This window comes from Xylocopa sonorina, chromosome 1 (assembly GCF_050948175.1).
Source record: "Xylocopa sonorina isolate GNS202 chromosome 1, iyXylSono1_principal, whole genome shotgun sequence".
Lineage (NCBI taxonomy): Eukaryota > Metazoa > Arthropoda > Insecta > Hymenoptera > Apidae > Xylocopa > Xylocopa sonorina.
Genome location: NC_135193.1, coordinates 16,664,349 through 16,684,400, shown reverse-complemented (window position 1 = coordinate 16,684,400; position 20,052 = coordinate 16,664,349). Strand labels below are relative to the sequence as shown.

General features: G+C 48.7%; 1 protein-coding gene across 2 annotated transcripts in view; it reads right to left on the bottom strand.

The window, feature by feature from the left end:
- Positions 1 to 1,141: 1,141 nt before the first annotated feature.
- The window catches only part of LOC143423149 (zwei Ig domain protein zig-8), a 76,229-nt gene continuing 57,318 nt past the window's right edge, over positions 1,142 to 20,052 (bottom strand). Inside the window, exons 3-7 of one of the 2 annotated variants that reach the window (XM_076894259.1) lie at positions 15,065 to 15,275; positions 14,671 to 14,724; positions 10,165 to 10,328; positions 9,197 to 9,353; positions 1,142 to 1,479 (exon numbers count right to left, since the gene is read on the bottom strand). In XM_076894259.1, coding sequence (XP_076750374.1) covers positions 1,343 to 1,479; positions 9,197 to 9,353; positions 10,165 to 10,328; positions 14,671 to 14,724; positions 15,065 to 15,275 — 723 coding nt within the window. In that variant the 3' untranslated portion in view covers positions 1,142 to 1,342. The remainder of the gene's footprint in view (positions 1,480 to 9,196; positions 9,354 to 10,164; positions 10,329 to 14,670; positions 14,725 to 15,064; positions 15,276 to 20,052) is intronic. The other variant, XM_076894269.1, reaches the window with a different exon arrangement.

Below are 20,052 nucleotides of genomic sequence, written 5' to 3'. Positions count from 1 at the left end.
CGTGCGAACTTTTGTAAACTCCATTAAGAGAAATCGGACACGAATAGAGATTTTTAATCTCTTGGAACTATTTGTACTACTTTTCCGTCTATTTAAAATTCTCGCGGATGCATAAACGTCCACAGTCTAGTGGGTCTTAAATGAAAAATTCTTATATTAAAATATCGTAACAATAAATATTATGTCTTAATCGTGGCGTTAATTGTGCGTGGTTTATAGTCGTCGTAAAAAGAAAGAAGAAGTACGTTTGTGAATACAGCTAGGGGAATTATCGAGGTTAACTGCGAATTGTACGTTTATTATTTACAACCGTGCGACCGTCGTGAAACGGGGCGCTCGCGGGTCGAGCTGCGAACGAGGGAAAAAATGTTTCATTAACGTCGCTCCTTGGCACCGAGGAGGCATCGACTGCCAGCTAAGATACAGGATATCAAATTACTCGCACATCCTTTGACGTTACTCGGCCACTTTAATCCCATTGACTTGAAGAGGGACGCTCAAAAGAGGCGTCGCGAATTGCCTTGGCGATAGCGAGAAAGACATTCCGACGTCGTTGCGGCTCGCTTACTGAATTATTTACGTAAAATATAAATTGACCAGGTCTCCCCGCGGCTCGATCCTCGTTTCTTCCGCTGTTCCAATGAATTACCCCTGGATTACCCCTTCTGCTCGATCTTCCCTTAACTCCTCAAGGATCCATCCTGCGCGCCGTAAAAGCGGAAGTGGTTTCGAGAATTACGTTACCCTATTAAATTTCCTTGATTACTGTTCTTCAAATTCAAACATTGGTATATGCTTTATCGCCGGCTGTAAAGCAAACGGACCGCCGGTTTTACATAAATTTCATGGGCGTAGCATTTCGTAAAACGTTCTCGCCCCGTCTGACGGGGATTACAGAGACCTCTGACAAGTTCGTTGTTGAATAAACACAATTTTCCTCCACTCGGTTATCCGCCATCAACGCTTGACATCTTGCACGTTCGCGCGAACTACCTGCGAATACCAGGGAGCGATCGATTCGAGTAATTCGGAACCCCGTTGAAACGACTGCCCCTCGTTCTCGTTTCACACCGCACAAAACGTGTCCTCCTTTTCTTTCGAGCCAAGGCAGCGTGAAATTCAAATGGAAACATTACCCATTGTTTCGCCCGATGCCGCCTCGTTACCCTATTATCAATAATTCCTACGTATCTAGCTTACGATCTAGTTGTCGTTGGTCGAATTTCTAGGTACTTTCAACCCCTCCGTCGACGGGACGGAGGGAGCGCAAAGAGGAAACGCGAGAGAACGAAAAGGAGGGGACAGAGAGGGAAACACGCGTGAAATACTGTCGGGTGGTGCGCTATTGCAGGAAAGTTTGGCTGTTTCGTGCGAGTATTAGAAACCACGAGAACGGAAGTAGAAGCCCGGCCCAGAGCCTGACGTCACATCCGGAAGAGACGTATCCGGCGTCACGTTGCATGGCTTCCGTACGTTCCCCTGAAACAGAAATAAAACACTCTTTCTCAGTTGTCGTCCCCGCCTCGCCTTGGAACACCGAAACAATTATAGATTTACGATTATACGGGTCTCGCATGTCCGTATCATCGAGCGGATGGAAAGAAGGATAAGTATCGATGGCGATGGCCAACGGGGAAGAATAATGAAACTTGCCACTCGTAAATCAACGTCTGACGGAGACTAACGGATTATTGGTTTTTCTGCGTCACAGGCCTCTGCGAGTAGGCTAGGGTCTTCATTAATTACCGCGCGCTCTTTATCCACCGGCAAGACGGCTCTTTACCCACGAATAGGGAAACAGCGAATAATTATTCGAGCGTAATCGCCATTGAGGTCGAGACCGGGCACCCTTCAATCTCGAATTCGGTGGATCGAGCTAGAGGACGCTTTTCCGCGACGAGACAGTGAATTTCGAGCGGCAGGACGCAATAAGGGCGTCGCACGTACCACGCGGAAATGCACGAGTACGTGCACGCGTGCCCAGCCAGCTGGGCTCGACGCTACCGGAACCTATCTCGCGAGACGTCGGTGTTCACGTGCGTGGAAGATTCCCGCCGTTTAATGCCGCGATATTAAATTGCCGCGGAAGGATGCCCCCGTGCTTTAAACTTCTTCCTCTCCCGGCGAACAATCAGCGCGAACGGTAAAACTTTCGAATCCGAAAGTAAGTGGATAAAGCTGTTCTCCGGGTTCCCATTGCGAGACGCGGATAGGATTGTTTGTTCGAAACTCGCTGCGTTCGAAATTCCAGTCTACCGCGCTCTGATTTCTTTTTAAATAATTAAGAATACACGGAGTTTGAGATTGTACGAGCGAACGTCGTAAGATTGCCCGATTAATTAGATGTTTTATGATTGTACGCGTCACTGAGGACTCAGTAATCCGTTCGGAGGATCGATGGCAATTAATATTGTACACTGTTGCTGTTAATACCCCCTATCGATCGTATCACGCAGCTATGCGCATAACTTAGGTTCATTTAGTAATAGACATCCTTGTGAAATTCACGTCATTAGTAGAACGGTTAGCACAGCTTTTGATACCTACCATTTGGTATTGCCTGTGGTTATCGAGATGGATACCAATGGTTCTAGCTTGGCTGATTTTATACAATGGTGTGTCGATTAAAAAATTGTACTCTAAGACTAGAGGGACTACCTTCTTGCTCGAGAAAGGACGAAGACTAAAAATTCTGATTCCGTACTATTTATTTACGGCTAATTCAATCTAAATTTCGAAACACTACAGTTCTTAACTAAGTCGTTGCGAGGGTTGAAACACGCGGATAGAATGAAAATCAAACAACAACTAGTGGTGAGGGAAACGGTCGAATTACGCTATTGGATACATATGTGAACTAAATGGCCGTCCCCAAACCGTAGGTCACTCTCAGGTATCGAGTTTTACCCTTGAGTGACGCACGCAGAAAATTCCATGGGTCTCTAACAACGACTGTAATTGGCAATAACCTTACGAGACACTCCAATTCCAAAACACACGCGCCAGCGAAAAGTGTAAATCAACCGAAGGGTCTGCTTGCTCAACAAAACAGAGAAAGTTCAATTCTAGGAACCGAAAGCTAAAAGTTCCGTGGTCTCAAAAAGTTATCGCTGCCCCGAATCGAACTGAAACCAATGGCTATTTACTAATTGGACAGTAGTCCCTTAATTAAGTGACTCGAGATACGTTGGTCATTCATCCTCAGTCTTCGTACAAGCTCTGTCGACAAATGTGAAATATCCTTGGGAATAGAAGAGGGTGACGATCGACCAAGGGACAATCTAAATCTCTGTCAACGCGATTTAGTTCACGGGCAATCGAACGCTCAAGGTACCAAAGCCTATAGCTTGCGGTTTACACAATTTCCTCGGTATTCGAGTAGTATACGCTTGTACTTGGCGCCTCGTAGCCGGAAGATCACGACGGATTCCAGACGATCAGCGCGCGATCTACTCTCGTCCTTTGTCGGAGGATGGGTATCAAGGGTAGTTAATTGGCTGGCCGGATAGGGCATGGTCAATTGAGCGTTTAATTAGAGTGGCAGGGTATAGATGGATTTTCGGGTGGCGTTGCTCGGTATTAATCGATGATCTCCGTGGCCTGGCTTCGAATATTTGTCGTTTAAATCCCCGGCCGTGCTCGTGCTTTATTTAGGTTAAAAAGGATAGGACGGAAATTGCGATTAATCCCCTGGGCGGCTCGCTGCTGGATAAAGGAGAGCGTTAAGCTTTATGGAAATTATTTAATTTCATTTACGGCTAAATTACTTCTCGCCACGTGCTGGAAAACGAACTTTTGGTGTGACTTACGAAGTAAGACGTCGCGCGGCACGACTACAATAAGTTTCGACATTATTTTCTGTCCGTCCGAGATCCCAGTGCGCCTATACGTCGCCCAGACCCGAGGGCGGCCCATGGTCGCCCTCTAGATTTTTAAATATATACGTGTACACGCGAGACGGCGACACACCGCTAAACTTCCCAGAAACTTTAATACCTAACGACTCTCCCAGCTACCATTTATACGGCTCCAAATTTCATCTTTTACCCTCCTCCCTTAGCCGTGTTACTCACCTTTAAACTCCCTTACCTACGATATTATTAAATTTCAGACCCGAAATAACCGGCCGAATTGAAGCCAGAAAAATTCACTCTCGCCCACCTTATCCGCTTCTCCGGCGATGTTAAAAGTTTGAACGCGACACCTGCTGCGACAAGCAAAATCAAGGCACTCGATGGTGTAGCGCGTTGATGTTACTTAATTCGCAGGGAATGAGCACACCGAGAGATTCAAATTCGTTACGAATCGATAAAGGGAAACGAATTCTCGAGGGGGGTGAGTTCTGATCGCGACGGCTCTCGCGCTGGAAACTTCCCTCGTGGCCATCGTATCGAAATACCATTCTTTCGCGATTCTTCCATTTACCGCGCCCAGATGGGAAGACGAGAAACAAGAGCGTTCGAACGTCACGATACAGCCTAGCGCCGCGTTCTGTTCGCTCGCGCGGACACTTCCACAGCCGTGGAAGTATTCGAGGAAGTTTGAATATCGATCGGTTTAATGACTCCCAAAGCATTTCCAAAGTACGGCGAGTGGCACTCAAAGAAGGATCGACTTCAGAAACGCGTAGGATACGGGACAATTTCCAAGAGTTCTCGGCCCCCTCTCCCTCGGCAGGAAAGCTAGACGAGCCGGAGTGGCACTTGCGCAACTTTTCGAGCTTGTAGATCATTCCCGATTCCGTGGAAGTCGTAACGCGAACTCCACTTGCTCCGCGACAACAGGCAGACTTTCGCATTAACGAATCGATTCTGCCGAGTTAAAGTTGAGCCGACAATCGCCTCTTAAAGCCCTGCCCGACGTGAAGCTCTGCCGAACCGTAATAACTGCTGAAGAAAAAAAAAACTCATTCCCGAGAGACGAGAGGAACTGGCTGGCGTTATTATAATCCTCGGGAATTGTTTTTTAATGGAATGATAATAACGGTAACTCTTGCCTTGAACGCGTGTTTAAAGTTGGTTACTAATGATTAAGCTGTCGCGAATTACGGCCGGGGCGTGCCAAATGAGATTTCGAACCGTCGTCTTCTCGGGTATCCGCCGGATCGTTCGCTTGTAAACTTCGACGATCACCGCGGAAGTTATTGCGGCGACGAGAAAACAATGAGTAAAATCGTGGGCCAATTAACGGACTAATAGTTACGCGATAATTCGCAGCGATAATGCTTCCTCTCCCCGGGGTACGTACGAGCGCCACAGATTGCCCCGACTGGCCTTAATAATTTTCTTTAATCACGGCATCCTATATTTAATTCGTAGCGTCTAATAGCAGCGTCGGGTGATCTAGAGTTCTTCCGTAAGCTTAGCGGGCTGGCTTAGCGGACCACTTATGGCTGATTTATACGACCCATTACCACTACCCAAGTGACCCAATAAGGTCGTCCGCCAACCTCGGCTGAACCAGATCAGCGATGCTCTTAAAGGCTGATTCGCATACCCTGCCAGCATTGTGGCCTTAAACTAACCCCGACTGCGAATCTTATTAAGGCCAACGACGGTTATCCTTTTATTTCGTCACGTCGAGATCGATGACGCGCGTGTCGCTGGAGAAATTATCGTTACGTCTATCAGCTATTTTTTTCCATTCGACGCTGATCCGAAGGATTAAAAAGGGTTCGCGTATCGGCCTGTTAAGATGGCGAGAGCGTGCTGCGCCGCGATGTCGTTAAAGCGGCGCTCTTGACTGTAGTTTCCGGCGCTATTAGGGGCGGCCAGTCGTTAGCCAAATTTTTCCCCTGCAAACTGTTCAACTTCTGTAATCCGAACGTAACAGCGTTAAATGCCCATCGCCAGTCGCCCTTAATAGCGCGCGCTGAATTCGAGCCAAATATTAAAATCTCTTCTCGCGCGAGGCCGGTTTAAAAGCCAGGGAGGAGAGGCCCCGACCGCTTAAGGACGAATTCCGGAAGATTAGCCCGGCGAGACGCGGTGGAAATTCGGTGGTTCCTGAACATCGAAAATCCGGGAAAAACGACGGGACCAAAAGGGAGAGAAGAGTTCGGCGAGAAAGGTGCTCGAAGATGGAATGGGTGGTCTGATTCGTGATAACGAAAGGACAGGGGGGAGGACAGGAGAGAATAGCGGCGAAATGTCGATGGAAAGGGCGGTGAAAACTTTTCGGCGGAAATGTTGGAGTGCCCTTCGAGCGAGACGGTATGAAGATATCGAGGATAGAACTGGAGACCGAGATGCATAGAGGAATGAACGAGCGAGAGATAGAGAAAGAGAACTGACGGTGATGTGCAATTAGGAAAATTGAATTCCGGCGTAATTAACTTTCTTAATTAATGGAATCGCGGAATTGTATCTTTAATCTGGCCGCTGGAAGTGGTTCTGGCAGGCTCTGTCACCGTAGGACAGAGTCTGGCTTGGCTATGACTTCGGCTGAGGCTAGGAACAGACGATGAAGGGCGAGGAAGGAAGGAAGGGGATGGCCGTTGATGAACGGGCAGAGAACGGCGGAAGGACAGAGGAGGAACGGATAAGACAGGATTGTTGCGAGACGCAGAAGTGGCGGCGCGACGATTGCCAGAACTCCCGGATGGGAAGTCGTTGTAACTTTTGATATATGCGCGACAGTTATTTACGATCGCATAAGAATTAGCTCAGACGGCGTGGCGACCTTCGAGCAAAAAGCCGACTTTATACCGCAGACTGGCACTGATACTCGAAGGGTTTTTGCCCGGCTAGCTTCCGGGAAAGTCGTTAAATCTCGCGCCCCATTCGACGAATCAGCCAAACGACGTTTCTTGCCCGCCAGTCTGTGTATCGATGGCAGTTCGCGCGACGCTAATTTCCCGTGTATTTCACCTACCGATGGAAATATCGTTCCCTTTCCGCCCGAAGAAACGCGATAAGACACCGTCCTCGCGGTGAATCTCGCGCGCGACACGTCCGATTCGAAAACTTGGCTCACGGTTGCGCCGTGAAAAATTAACTCGAACATCGTTCCCCGTGGCCAGGCGTTCGTCAGAAAGTCGACGGAGAGTCATTTTTCTCCCGGTGCCCTTTGCGAACATCCGTGGATTAATTAATCACGGGCCGCGCCGATTTTGTCCGACCACAGGATCGATTAATAAAACCGTGCCTGCCGACCGTTCGTTATTCGCGGCAGCTTTTTCGCTTTGCGGATAATTGCGCTGACTGGTGAATTTTGGATAACTTCGACGCTTATCAAATATGAATACGAGTGAGGTGTACCAAAGTGAACCGCGAACAATAACAGGGTGAATGTTCTTCGTTAATATTCCGTCTGGAATTCCGCTAGGGAGGAGCTGTTCTATTTCAGAGGTGAGCATGTTCATGTAATTTTATTAATTAATCGGGAAACGTTCCTAACCGGGGAAACGATTATATCGTTACAATTACGAGCGTGTCATTAGCAATATTTTCCGTTCTTTGAGTTCGAGCGTGCAATGTTTCATCGAGCGGTATAATTTACGGGTATTTATAACGATATTTACGAGCGATATATGTATCAGCGTAAGCTCGTAAAAATCATCTCGGCATGGAAGCATCGTGACGGTCGCGTTTAATTCCGGGCGGACGGTAATTCTTTTCGAAAGCAGCTACTCGACCGGAGCCATAAACTCGCGTAAATTCACAATTTGGAAAACCGTGCGGCGATTTCCCGAAACTCTGATTTATCAGCGCGATCGATATCGCTGCGAGCATTGATTATAGTCTAGGCGCAAAATGTTGCACGCCCGGGCATAAAGAACGACGGGCCGCGATCGTTTTTTACACGCGGTAACCGAACCAGCATTCTAAGTTGAAACTGTCCGAATAACTTTTCCACTTTTTTTTTTTTTGGTTACGTATCGGATATTTGTCGTTTCTACGATTACCATCGATCAATGTCTGCAACGCGAGGCCTTAACGCAGCGCGAAACCTTTTCCAGCCTCGCAATCCGGGGAAAATCGCAGAAGAGGAACAGCGGAGGGTGCACAGCCGGCTGGAGCGTCGCCTATAAACCGCGTAAATTCGCAATCTGTGAAACTACGAAACGAGTCGGCGAAGTTCTGATTTACGACGCGTTCCGTCGGTCCCCCAACACACAGGACAAGAGAAGAGGAATAGCACGGCAGGGGTACGTATGTATACGCGCGCGGGGTGCGCCGGTGGGCGTCGGTCGGCCAGGAAAAATGCGACGTCGCGCGGCCCGCCGCTTCCTCGCAATAACTTCCGAAGGAAAATTCACGATAATAGAGACTACTGCCTGGTGAATTCCGTATGCAACCGTGCTTACGCCACTCCTCTGCCCTCCTCGAGCTTCTCCGTCCCGCCGAACCTTTTCTTCTCTTTTGCCACCCTAGCCGAACAGGACCAGGATCCCCAACGATCCGCCTCTCCCTCGAACCTTTTCTTTCTCCATTTCTCGCCGGCGGACACATGCACGCGCCCATTTTCACCGGCATTGTCCTCTCTTTCTTGCGACCCCAAACGACGTCCGCGGCGAACCAGGAGGCTGAGCCAGACAAATAGTCCCGCCGTGAAATACCGCCGCCTCCTTAAAACTTTAAAGTGTTTCGAGTAATCCTAAGGCGCGACTTTAGATCATGGGGATACCCGACTACATCCCTTTTCCTTCCATCCGTTGTTTCGTTCGGCGTTTTTTGTTTTTCCTCTTCTTCTCGCCCCTCCCTCCCTCTGGGGCATTCTTCCCGCGGTTACGAGGGTGGCGTGCACGGAAGACGTTACGGTGAATCGAATATAAATGCCCGCGTCCGCCGCTCGTAATGTTCTAGCCGATGAGCTCCGCCGAGGAAGGGCACTTGTTCTGCGGTTTGATCGCGTCGGAACGACGATTTAGGGTTAGCTTTTATGGCGGCAATTTGCACTGAACGGCCGCCATTACGCGGAGACGTTTGTACGCGATACCTTGCCCGTATTTTCCTGCCAGCGATGAGATCGCGATAGAGATTGGATTCTCTTTCTACTAGCTCTTCTTTTTTCTCCCCTTTAAATCGATTTCGAAGTCTATCGCGCGTACAAAGATGTTCCCGCCACAGGGGCGGTATTAAAAATACGTATAGAAAGGCGGGATATTTCGAAAGGAAAAGGAGGGGAAGCAAGCATCGTTGGGCGTAGTTTAGCGTGAGTGTACGAGGCTTTTAAGAAGAGTTTGAACGCTAACCTGGTTCGACGATCAGCATTACAGTGTCGGTTCGTCCCTCTGTCGGTCTGCACGAATATTTTCCAACGTCGTTCGGTGTGACCGCCGCCAGAGTCAATTCCGACACCGTTCTGGCCGCGCCTCTTACAGTCTCCACGTTTATTCCACCTCGCGCAGCCTGTAAGCAATGCAAACAGAGCGAATGTAACGCGGAATTCGGTACACAACGAACGAGGGACATCGCACGGAACGAATTTTATTTTTTCTCTTCTTCTATTTTTCTTTCCTTCCCTCCGGTGGCGACTGGCGAACCGAACAATCACCTGGAGTACACCGACGAATTCGTGGATTGCTCGGCACACACTTATAATTAATATCACTTTATCGGGAAAATACATATTATCGCGCAGAGCGACGCTCACGGCCGTTGACCTCCAACTGGCGGCCGTAACAATCGAAAAATATCAGGACTGCGGGAAATGAAATAACTCTCCAGCCGCCACCTTTGTACACCCCGCGAAAATCGTTCGCGGTTTGTAATTTTGCAATAAATCCGGGCGAGGTGAATCGCGAGGAACCTCCGCAGATAAATTTCCAGCAGCTCGTTTATCGCAGCCTCGATCATCGAGCGTATTATTCATTCGCCTCGAAATTAATTTAAACATTTGCTTTAATTACCTCAGCCGCGTGCCATATTGGGAATAAGAAACGCTCGGGAATTTCGCGAGATGCCAGAAAATTCAATATTAACTCCTCGAAAATAGAGTCAGGTAATGAACGATTCAACAAATAACAATTTTCCGGACCGAGGAACCGGTTGAATCGTGTACGAGCCGCGTTTGCCGTTGCGCGCGATGATTTACGATCGTATTTCTTTAGCTTCGGACGAGATTCCCGGGCGACGGAGAGGACGACGTCGAACGTGGATGTCCCCGTGTAAAAAATTTCATTAGAGTCCGTCTCCGCGAGAAGACGTGGACCTACATTACCTGGAATGTTAGGAGTTTGTTATCCCGGAGCCATTGCACCCCCCTGATGGGCCGGGTCTGATACGGGGACAATATGACGCACCTCAGGGTGATGGTCGATCCGGATGGCACCTTCTGCTCCCTTGGACCCATTATGGACGCCACTGGCGCCGTGCTTTCGTAACCTGCAAACCATGTAGGGACAAATATCATACGACGGGCAATATCGTTTGATAAGGATTTAGATGTGCTTCGGGTGGCATTAAATGAGATTTGTTAACTTCGTTAGAACGGTAGACTCCTTCTCTGGTGCGCTTATTAGCGTTACATGCGCCGTGTTCCATAGGAATCGCACGAATTTTTGCGAATTAAACTGTTTTCAGAGTCGTTAGATATTTCGTGGATTTTTATTAGGTAAGTTAAGCTTCGCACTGGATTAACGTGCCGTGTATTTAAAAGTAGTCTTCCTAGAAACGTTCGTTTAAATAAAGACACTGGCAGCCGCGTATTTAAAACGGTGTTAACCAGCTTATAGCCCGGAGATCCTAGAAGAAAGTAATTACACGGCGAGAGGAACTCGCGGTAAAAAGAATGGGACGTGTTTTATGCTTTGCTGGTTGGAAAAGTAGTGTCATTAAAATCCGTGCAGCACGACCGAGTCAAGATTTACGAAACGATGTGACCGGGTAGAATCGGAGCAACTGCTTCCCCTCCTCCATGAAGATCAATCGTAATTTCTCGCTCGCACTGATCGATGCCTCCCATTAGACGATTCAATTATCGTTGAATGATGTAAATAATACCAGAGGAAGTTTCAGGACGTCTCGAAAGAATCGATCGCCAAGCAGAACGCCGTGGAACTTTTTAAATGACGGGATGGTAGATCGACTTGGTGTTATCGACATCTTAACGTAAGTAATCCATTCTCTCCTCTGATACTTAAACGAGTCTACGTAATGGATGGTTAAGAAGGATGTCCCGTTAATGGGACGCTTTAATACGAGACATTAAGGATCCTCTTGGCGAGTGTCACGCAATAATTTTAATTAACGCGAATTTTAATTAATGCGTTGCCAGTACCGCCCCTCCTCCGCCCCCGCTTGAGTCGCGCGCACGTCGCGGGACGACGTACGCCTTCGCAAAGTTAAGCGATTCACGCTGAAGCGGCGAAAAAGAACCGCGTAACATGGTTTCCATGCAGGACGTACTGTCAAGCTTGTACATTTTAATTTAGAGGGTCGGGCCAAGTGGCCGTTTAATGTGCGTGCCACCGTGAAACGACGTGTTCGCTCGCCGCCGCGAGGGGGATGTTCTCGTTCGACCCAATTACCACGTTTCAAATCGAACCGCGAGAGAAAAAGAGTGCTCCCCACCGTCTAACGTGGGACCAGTCGAACATCAAGATAAACCCTCGATCCTCCTAGGAACAACGACGAAAACTGCGCTCGGTAGCTATCTTCAATTCCCAAATGAATCCCCGGGGATAAGAGTGAAAATCCCATTGATGGCTCGCAGACCGTGCAGAGGGATTATAATTACTATTCACTTACCGCGGGTCGAGCCTCAAGTCGGACTCATACTAAAACGCGACCTATTTCCCGGGAACGCTGGTAGAAGAGCCCTGGTATTCAAACAGCCGTGAGATACACGGGAAACGGAAAGTTCTCGGACAGATGGTTATCCGGTTAGACTACTTGAGATACTCGACGGCTCTGTTCCGCCTCGCGCGGTCCGACACTTTGCGGAGTTATTCCACTGTGCATTCTTTACTCGCCGCCAATAACTTCGAATCTATCCTGCGATGGTTGAAAATTCTGATCTCTCAGGGACACGCAAACCCGCGAGATACTTGGCTGCTCGAGGATCTTGACCACCATTGGCTCTGCTCTGGAGAGTAGGAGGAAAGAACCAGCAGAGAACGACGACGACGACGAAGAACAAGAACGCGATGGACGAGCGCGATGGAGAGATGCCGGTTGCTACGGGTGGCTAGATCCTCAGACCGGAAATTGGAGTTTGAAGTGCGAAGAAACAAGAGTGGCGTCTCGCGCTCGGGACAACGGAGGCGGTCTAATAATTCATTACGAGGCGAAAGGGAAAAACAATGGGAGCGGTGGCGCGTGTCTCGCGTAAGGGAGGGCTTCCCGTCGCGTATGATAATGCCTGGACAAGCGTGCATTATTCAACCCGGGAGGACAGAGGTCGATGGTTGGAGACGCGTTTGACGTCGCGTCCTCCTCGTGTAACGCGGTAGCGGCGGTGGCGAGATTATAGCCACGCTAGGTGACAAGGAAAAAGACCTCGAAGGAGCTGGAGGAGGTTTTCCACGACTACCGGGATTAAGGATAATCCTATTAGACTTGAATTAATCCCCGGGGAACTGCATTTCTCCTCGGCGAAATATTACGTTATGCTGTTATTACTGTACACGCCGCGGCAGCCTGTTTTTCCACCCCCGGTTCTTGCTTTCTTTTGCGATCCTATCCCGTTGGGCAACTTCGATGATAACTGTCGCGGCCATTCAGCCGCTCGTTGCCGTCGTAATCTTTAATTACCATTGGTCATTTCCGCGAGAACTTCTCAGAAAAATAAACCGCCTCCCCGGCGATGTTTAAGTATTGCCATTATTTTTCCGTCCTCGCGCGAGCTCCCTTTAATCCCTTAAAGTTTCTGACAAATTTACGCTTTCCTTCCTGTATATTTTATTTCGCTGAACCTTGCGTTACATTTTACCAGCCAAGCTGTTCGTTAATTTCATATCGTTTTCACGCGTGTATTTTGCATTTTCCACGGACGAACAGTATCGATTTATCAATCATCGAAGTGTCCACGTTCGTCGATTCCACGTTCGAACCGTTATTGTTTCCCTTATCTCGTATAATACTTACCGTGCAATTTCTGTAAGCGAACCGATCGGTTTTCCGAGGGACGTTTCAATTTGTAACGGGTCTCGCGACGCTTGTTCCCGCGTAGCCTCTGAATTTAATCATCGATTCGAGGTCGACAGGAATTTCGCGGCTCGGACGCAGGGGACGCGACGATGACTCGGTGGGGGATGAGTTTCAATCGGGGAGTTGGGAGCAATAAAGAAAAAGATCTAGAAATCTCGCGTCTCGGGGATGGAATGATGAAACTCGAGGAAAGAATTATGAAGCGTCTAGGACGAGGCTGTAAAAAGAATCGACGACAGATCCCGGGCGTCAAAGCCAGCGAAGAAGCGCACTTATCCTTAAGTGATTGATGTCGACTGGATCCGGTGGGGAAATAAAAAGCGGCTGTCAGATGATTTTTTAACGGGTCGACGGTGTATAAAGGTGTCGCTACGTACCTCTTCGCGCATCGGAGGAATATATCAACCTCTATTAATATCACCGGCAGTTAATGGATCAAAATCTCTGACCGATCCCTTGGAAATTGATGAACCGTCGCGAGGCGAACTGTGCTCAGGGATCGTTAAATCTGAACCTGACGCGCATGACGATTAGAAATTTGCGAGCGGACGTTCAAGCGTTCCAAAAACTGTGGGGCGTATCTCGTGACAGGTGGGCATTCTATTTCGCCGACATCAGACACCGTAGCGGGCAAAGTTCCCCGAAATTTTCGTGTGTTTCGTGAAATATCTACTAATACGCTCGTTTAAAAGTTCGCAACTTTGTAACTACCGATATAAGCGTGCTCGCGTATCGTGAACCATTGTCGGAAGCTTTTGCTGCAAATTTAATGGAAATGAAATCAGAAGGGGGCTCGAGTTCGAAACTCGACGGGACGTATTATACCATAGTTCTTCTGGTGGAAGCTCGGAGGAAATAATAAAGCTCGACGCGGAAAGAAATTAATGCAGTTGAGAATAATTGTATTTATACGGAAATCTTGGGACGATCTTTGGAAATGAGTCGACGATATTCAACGATTCCTCCAAGGATAAAGCGGAGATCACGCGAGCTGAAAATTGTATCCTTAACTACGCTACAGCGCGTTGGTTTCAGCCGTTTCGGTGATTTAAAGGTATACGAGGACTCGTAATGATCATCGAGCAACCGCATACATATTTGGACAGAGAAAAAAGGCATATGGTTATATTAATTTCCGCGAGTAGCTGGTATGGAAAAATTTCTGATGCAGTTTCGATTGCGCGACTGACCTACGTATATTTGGACGCTGCGAATGTGTATTCCGCAAAATATTTGCAATAAAACACCCCGGGACCGGTGGACGGCGATTTATCGTCGAGTTTTGATTGAAAATATTTTTTAATCGCCCACCAAACACGTGTACGAAAATATCGGGTCGCCGTAGGAAAGTTATTTATCGGGGCTGGTGGCATTATTCTAGGAAGCGGTGGATTTAAATATAAATCGACGCGCGCGCCCTGTTAAATTAGCCGGGCCTTTAAGTTTATCCCCGGTGCCTATTAAAATCACCGGCACAATGGCGAGGACGCCGTTCGAAACGGAACTAAACGAACGTTCCTGGCGATGGTCTACTACTGGACAGAAATAAACGCACGCTTTCACGATGCACACTTACTTATCCGTGTCTGCTGAGAATGTGGCTCGTCGTAACCCTCCGGTTTGTCGGGATCTAAAAGGAACAATGAGACCACTTAGTCATCAAAGTGCGGTTTGTCATACGCGTTGCTAGGCCGTGTAACGGGTAAAATAATAGAGAGCGGATATCGCGACGGCCACGATGGTGGAGGGGATCGATCGGTATTCTTTCGGTTGGAAAGATTTTCGTGCGGCAAAGTCATCGTTTTCCCAGGCATTAGCATATAATTAAAAATCGTTTCCACGGGCGGCGGTATAATATTCAACGGGGACGGCTGTCGGTAGAGTTATTAAACGGAGGCCAGCTTAAGGACAATTCAATTTAGTGGGCGGATTTAAATAGAGGGGGGGAGCAGAGGAGAGACTGCAATTACCTCGTACGGACAGCTGAACAGCATACATCATTTTCGGCTCGGTGTTCACCTGGCATTCGTACTTCCCGGAGTCTGTCTTCCGGGCGTTGTCCAGCCTGAGTGTCCACGCGTCGCTACCCGGTGTGTGCTGAGGCCCGAACCTCGTGTCCGAGCTGAACAGGGTGTTTCCAGACGTGAGAATATGGAGGTCCTTGCTTCTCATCCAGGACACCTGAAACAAGGCCAAAGCGGAACGTTGAAATTACGTCCTAATGGAATTACCGTCCTCTCAAACACGAGTCCTATTAATGGAAACGGTTTTTCGCCGCTTCCTGGTGTACGGTGCTCTGGAAGATCGACGTCTATGTTGATATTCTCAAGTTTTCGAAACGATCGCGCTGCTCTTATACTTATGGGATCGAGATTGCCCCGACGTCGAAACGGAAAACGAATGCAGCTGGTTGAAATTACCAGCTAATGACGAGCATTCGTCAGCCACGGGCGTCACTTAGCCCCCGTTCGATACGCACGCCTTGGCTACAAACGCGGCTCTTCCCCCTTAAAACTGTGCCCGTCGGAATGCACACTCGCCGCCCGTAAATCAGCGCTCTGTTACGACTTATTTCCTTCCCGCCTCGCTACTTTGCACCCGTGTTACGAGCGGCGTAATACATAACATAGTAACATGTTACGACGTCGTTACCCTATGGCCGAGATAAAGGATAGAGACTGTTAAAAGAAAGTTCGGGCGCGGGGTTTGGGAGCCGGTGAAAAACCGTGGTAGGGAGATAAAGGTGGAATTTAATGGAGCGACGCGCGAAAGTCTCTATCGTTTCGACGGGGAGGAACGAAGACGGTGGGAGCCGAGTGGAAAGTTCGAAATTTCCGTGTGTTGCACGCGCTCCTGTAGCTACGATTTTGTTTATTAGAGCGAGCAGAGTGGGGCGACGGGGTGGTGGCGGGCGGGCTTGATATTAATGTCGGTATATAATTTTATTAGCCAGCAACGCGAAGCCCCGGTGCCTTGGTTACAATTTTTATCGTTGCAACAATTTCGCCGAGTAATTTAAAACGCCAGTCTAAGTTAATATACGGTGCAATTATTCTTTCTTGCCGCGGGAAATAAAATCGCGATTTTCTTATGTCACTGGCAAAGCTCCATTAATAAAACGCAGCAATGAACTGGCCAGGCAGCTCTGTGTTCCGTAGTTAGAGCCACCTTTGATATATCTTATTGCTCCGGGCTAAATAATTAATCCCCAACCCCGTACCCCCACCCTTCTGCACCGTACAGTTCTGTCCAGGGACGAGGTGGGGCCTGGGTAATGGGAGTTTACTGATTACTCAGTTAAATTCACGAGTTTCCCAACTCGCGAACTATTTCCTGGCTGCCGCATCTCGGTTCATCAATTCTTATGAGTTTTCTTCCTTACAGGCGCGTCTTTCGCCGTCAAAGAATTCAATCCCTAATTTACCTCGCGTCGAGCTCGTTCAGGGACACTCTGGCCATCCCCCGAGCCTCGTCGTTTCACCGTTTCACGAATCTTCGAAAGAGGACCAAAATGTTAACGCCTCGCAAATAGTAACTTTTTTGCGAACTTCGCGCAAAGTCGCAGTTAATTAATCGTTGCTCAGCTGAAAAACGACCGAAGCCAGGTTTACACAAACGAAATTTATTAGCCCAGCGGCATGTCGGTTTAACCTTTTGCGCTCGAACAGCGACTCTCACTCGCTACGATGTTTCGCGTGGCGACTGAAGCGGCTGAATTTACGTCGAATTTCGTTATCTCCAGTTGATAGAAGCGAAGTATTGGTTCGCGGAATCGGTCGTTTAAGCTGTTTATGTCCTCGGTTGGAAAGTGACATTGTGACGTAAAATTCTTCTACGACTGTAGTCTTGAATACGACGTGTCTAGCGTTAGTACAGTTTCGAGGATCGTAACGAGCACACGTATCGCGAAATTTTGCACCACTCGTTTGAAAGTTTTAAAGCTAGTTTGATTTTTAATTGATCAGAAACTTAGCTATCCGTGATGGAATTGGTGGTAGAGCAAGTGTAAACAGTGATGACGTATCGGGTGTGAGAAAACGACAGTGAATCCGGAGGTAGCAGCGATGACCCAGAAGATTCTGGCAATTCAGAAAACCTTGGTAAGTGTTTTGTAAAGTATCACACCAAGCGTAACTACAGAAGTATGTTAATTGTTCCATAAATTCATTTACTCGCGAAATCGTCTCGAGTTGCAGCGCCACCCGACCAAAATACTCGTCGAGCGCAAAGGGTTAATAGCGCTAATATTAATCGTTACCAGTTTACGTTCCTACAGTTGTTACTTAATTTTTAATTAGCGCCAACTGAGAGCGGCGGCAGCGATCCTCGCGCGTGGGAATATCCCTTCTTAATCGACGAATAACAACGCCTCAATAATGCACGCCACTTTGGCGAGGCGGCGTCCCGGAAGGACGCGAACGAGAAAAAAGGAAGCATCCAGCTCCAGAGTCAGAGAGCTCTGCATAATTCCCTCTGATTATCCATTCTCTTTCGGACTCTTGTTCGTCTTGTTATGAGCAAAAGTTTGTCCGTGGCCCTCGTCGTCGAGGAGCGTGGGACTAACACCGAGGACGCTCGTCGAGTAGAGCGCGTCAGCCGTTCCTCGTCGCGATTAATATTTCCCACGACGTTGAAGACGGGGCTTGAAGCGTCGAAGTAGTAAAACGGGAGGATCAACGGGAGAGCCGGAGAGACCGACGGTGTTCCCAGCCGAACGAATATGGTCATTGGACACCAGCTTATCCGATCCTCGTATTTTTCATCGTTCGACAGTCCGAACGGTGGGATATTAGATATCCGGTTATCGGGTCTGCAGTCATTTCCGATCTGCATCCAGTTACTATTTTCCCATTGGTCGTTTCGCGAGCAGAGCGGAGGGCTGGCGAGAAAGTGAGAGAATAAACGATCGAGCCCCGGATGATTTGTTTCGAGCGACGATGGTATAGATCGCGGAACGGCCGTGGCGGCGGGGAGGGGGAGGATTGTGCTCGAAACAGCGGAAAAGACGAAGAATCTAAATTACGATCATTCTCCACACGGACCGGCGATTTTTAATAATGTCGTAATATCCAACCGGTGGAATCGAAGCGGCTCCGCGAGGTTGCAATAATCCACCGGTGACAAAAAGAGATACTAGTCCCTGCCTCGGATACATTCAGCCGGCCGTAGATTTATCGTCGTTATTAAAACAACCGTGGCGATACGAACAGCCATCCTAGATGGGACGAACGTAGACGTTATTCAAACCGAGGAACAAAAGAAGTCGTGGATTAATCGGTAATTAAATCGGTCCCGGGAAAACCATAACTGCTACCGATACGTTTGCGTTTATTCTAACCTCTTCTATACCATCGTATTCCCTCCCGTATAATTACGCGCGAAGATTTCCACCCTCGTATCGAACGATACGCGTGGCATAGTTTCTTCGCGACGACAAAACTCGCGGGTCCTGATCGTCTCGAGGCGTAACAATTGCAGGGTAATTGTTATTAGCAAGAAAACTCGCGGCAAGGGGTGCGAGAAAGAAACCGATGCGGCAGCCGCATAGATCCACGGGAAATCAGCGTCGGGCGGTAACGAGAAGAAAATTCAGCACCGCGTGCGGCTGATTTATACAATAATAACGTAAGCGGCACACGGCATAGCGTAATGGTCCAGGGTGTGGGCGGGGTGGGTCATAACGTTACCCGGAGGGGTGAGAAGAATGTACGGCGTGGCAAGGTTCGGTGTATCACGGCATTTGGTCGTATGCCAGTTTAGTCGAGTATACGAGTCGGATGGCGGCAGAAATAGAACTGGCTTTGAGGTCGCGGCACGAGGAGAGCAAAAGATGGAAAAACCGTCGTAACGGGTGGCGGATGGGGGTTGCAGGGTGTTTGCGTCGCGCGACCGAACTCCCGGCTGGCGGGGAGACAAAAGAACGGGCAATGCACGGGTGCCGGCATAACCGCTTTCATCTGCTACGTCGACACGGAACACGGCCGGATAAAAATGCAACTTCTACCAAGTCGTTCCGCCGCAACCTTACGAGCCCCGCTGCTCGTTCCACGCGCTCCTCCTCGAGGACCAACCTTATGGCCGCCATTCAGCTCGCGCGCCAGGCAACCACCCGTTTGGCTTGGAGATCGACCGTATAAGCGACGCGATTCTCCGACGCCCGAGCGTTTCTTAAATTAGACCACGTTTTCCCATTCTTCGCCGCGGCGAGCCCGACCCCTGGACATTTTTCGGCAAATTGTAAACGGTTCCCCTCGAACGAGCGAACGCGCTGATATGAAAGTTCGCTGGCGAGAAATTTTTTCGAGGTGTCGTCTTTCGATAAAAATGATCGAGCGTGCAAGAGCAATAAGGTAGATTTTACCTGCCCGGCGTATATAGAGCGTATCGTAACAGGTGGTGGAAACGCTGCGCGAATAGAATTTGTTGACGGAGGACTCCGTTTTCGCGAAAGTTCAGTTTCGAGTTCGCAGTGTGTGCGCGCGCGTGTGTGTATGCAGTTAACTCGGTCCCCCGACTACAGAGATTGCACTTTGGAGTAATGGTCTTGAGTTTAATCTGCGCGAAGACACGGTTCGAAATTATAGAACAAACGTTATTATACGGCTTCGATTTACTTTCGGCCCCGTGCCCGTTCCGAGAGGAAATTGAAAAAGTAACAAGGTGGCTCCTTAAATACAATTCATCGGCGTTCGTTCGCGCTTTCTCACGGGCTCGGATCACCGGAACACCTCGATCTTCCTGTTAGGTACCAGACAAGGAAGTTGCTCGATGAATAAAGTGTAACTTCCTTTCGGCTGCAATTGCCAAAGTCGAAATTGAAAGTTCAGGAAGGGTCGGAACGGCAAAAAAGGGGTTGATGGATTTTAGCGTTCGACGATGAACCGTTCGATCGTACAATCGAATCACTGTTTCCCGGCTAAATTATTTACTCTCTTTCTCCCGGTCGTACGAACCGATA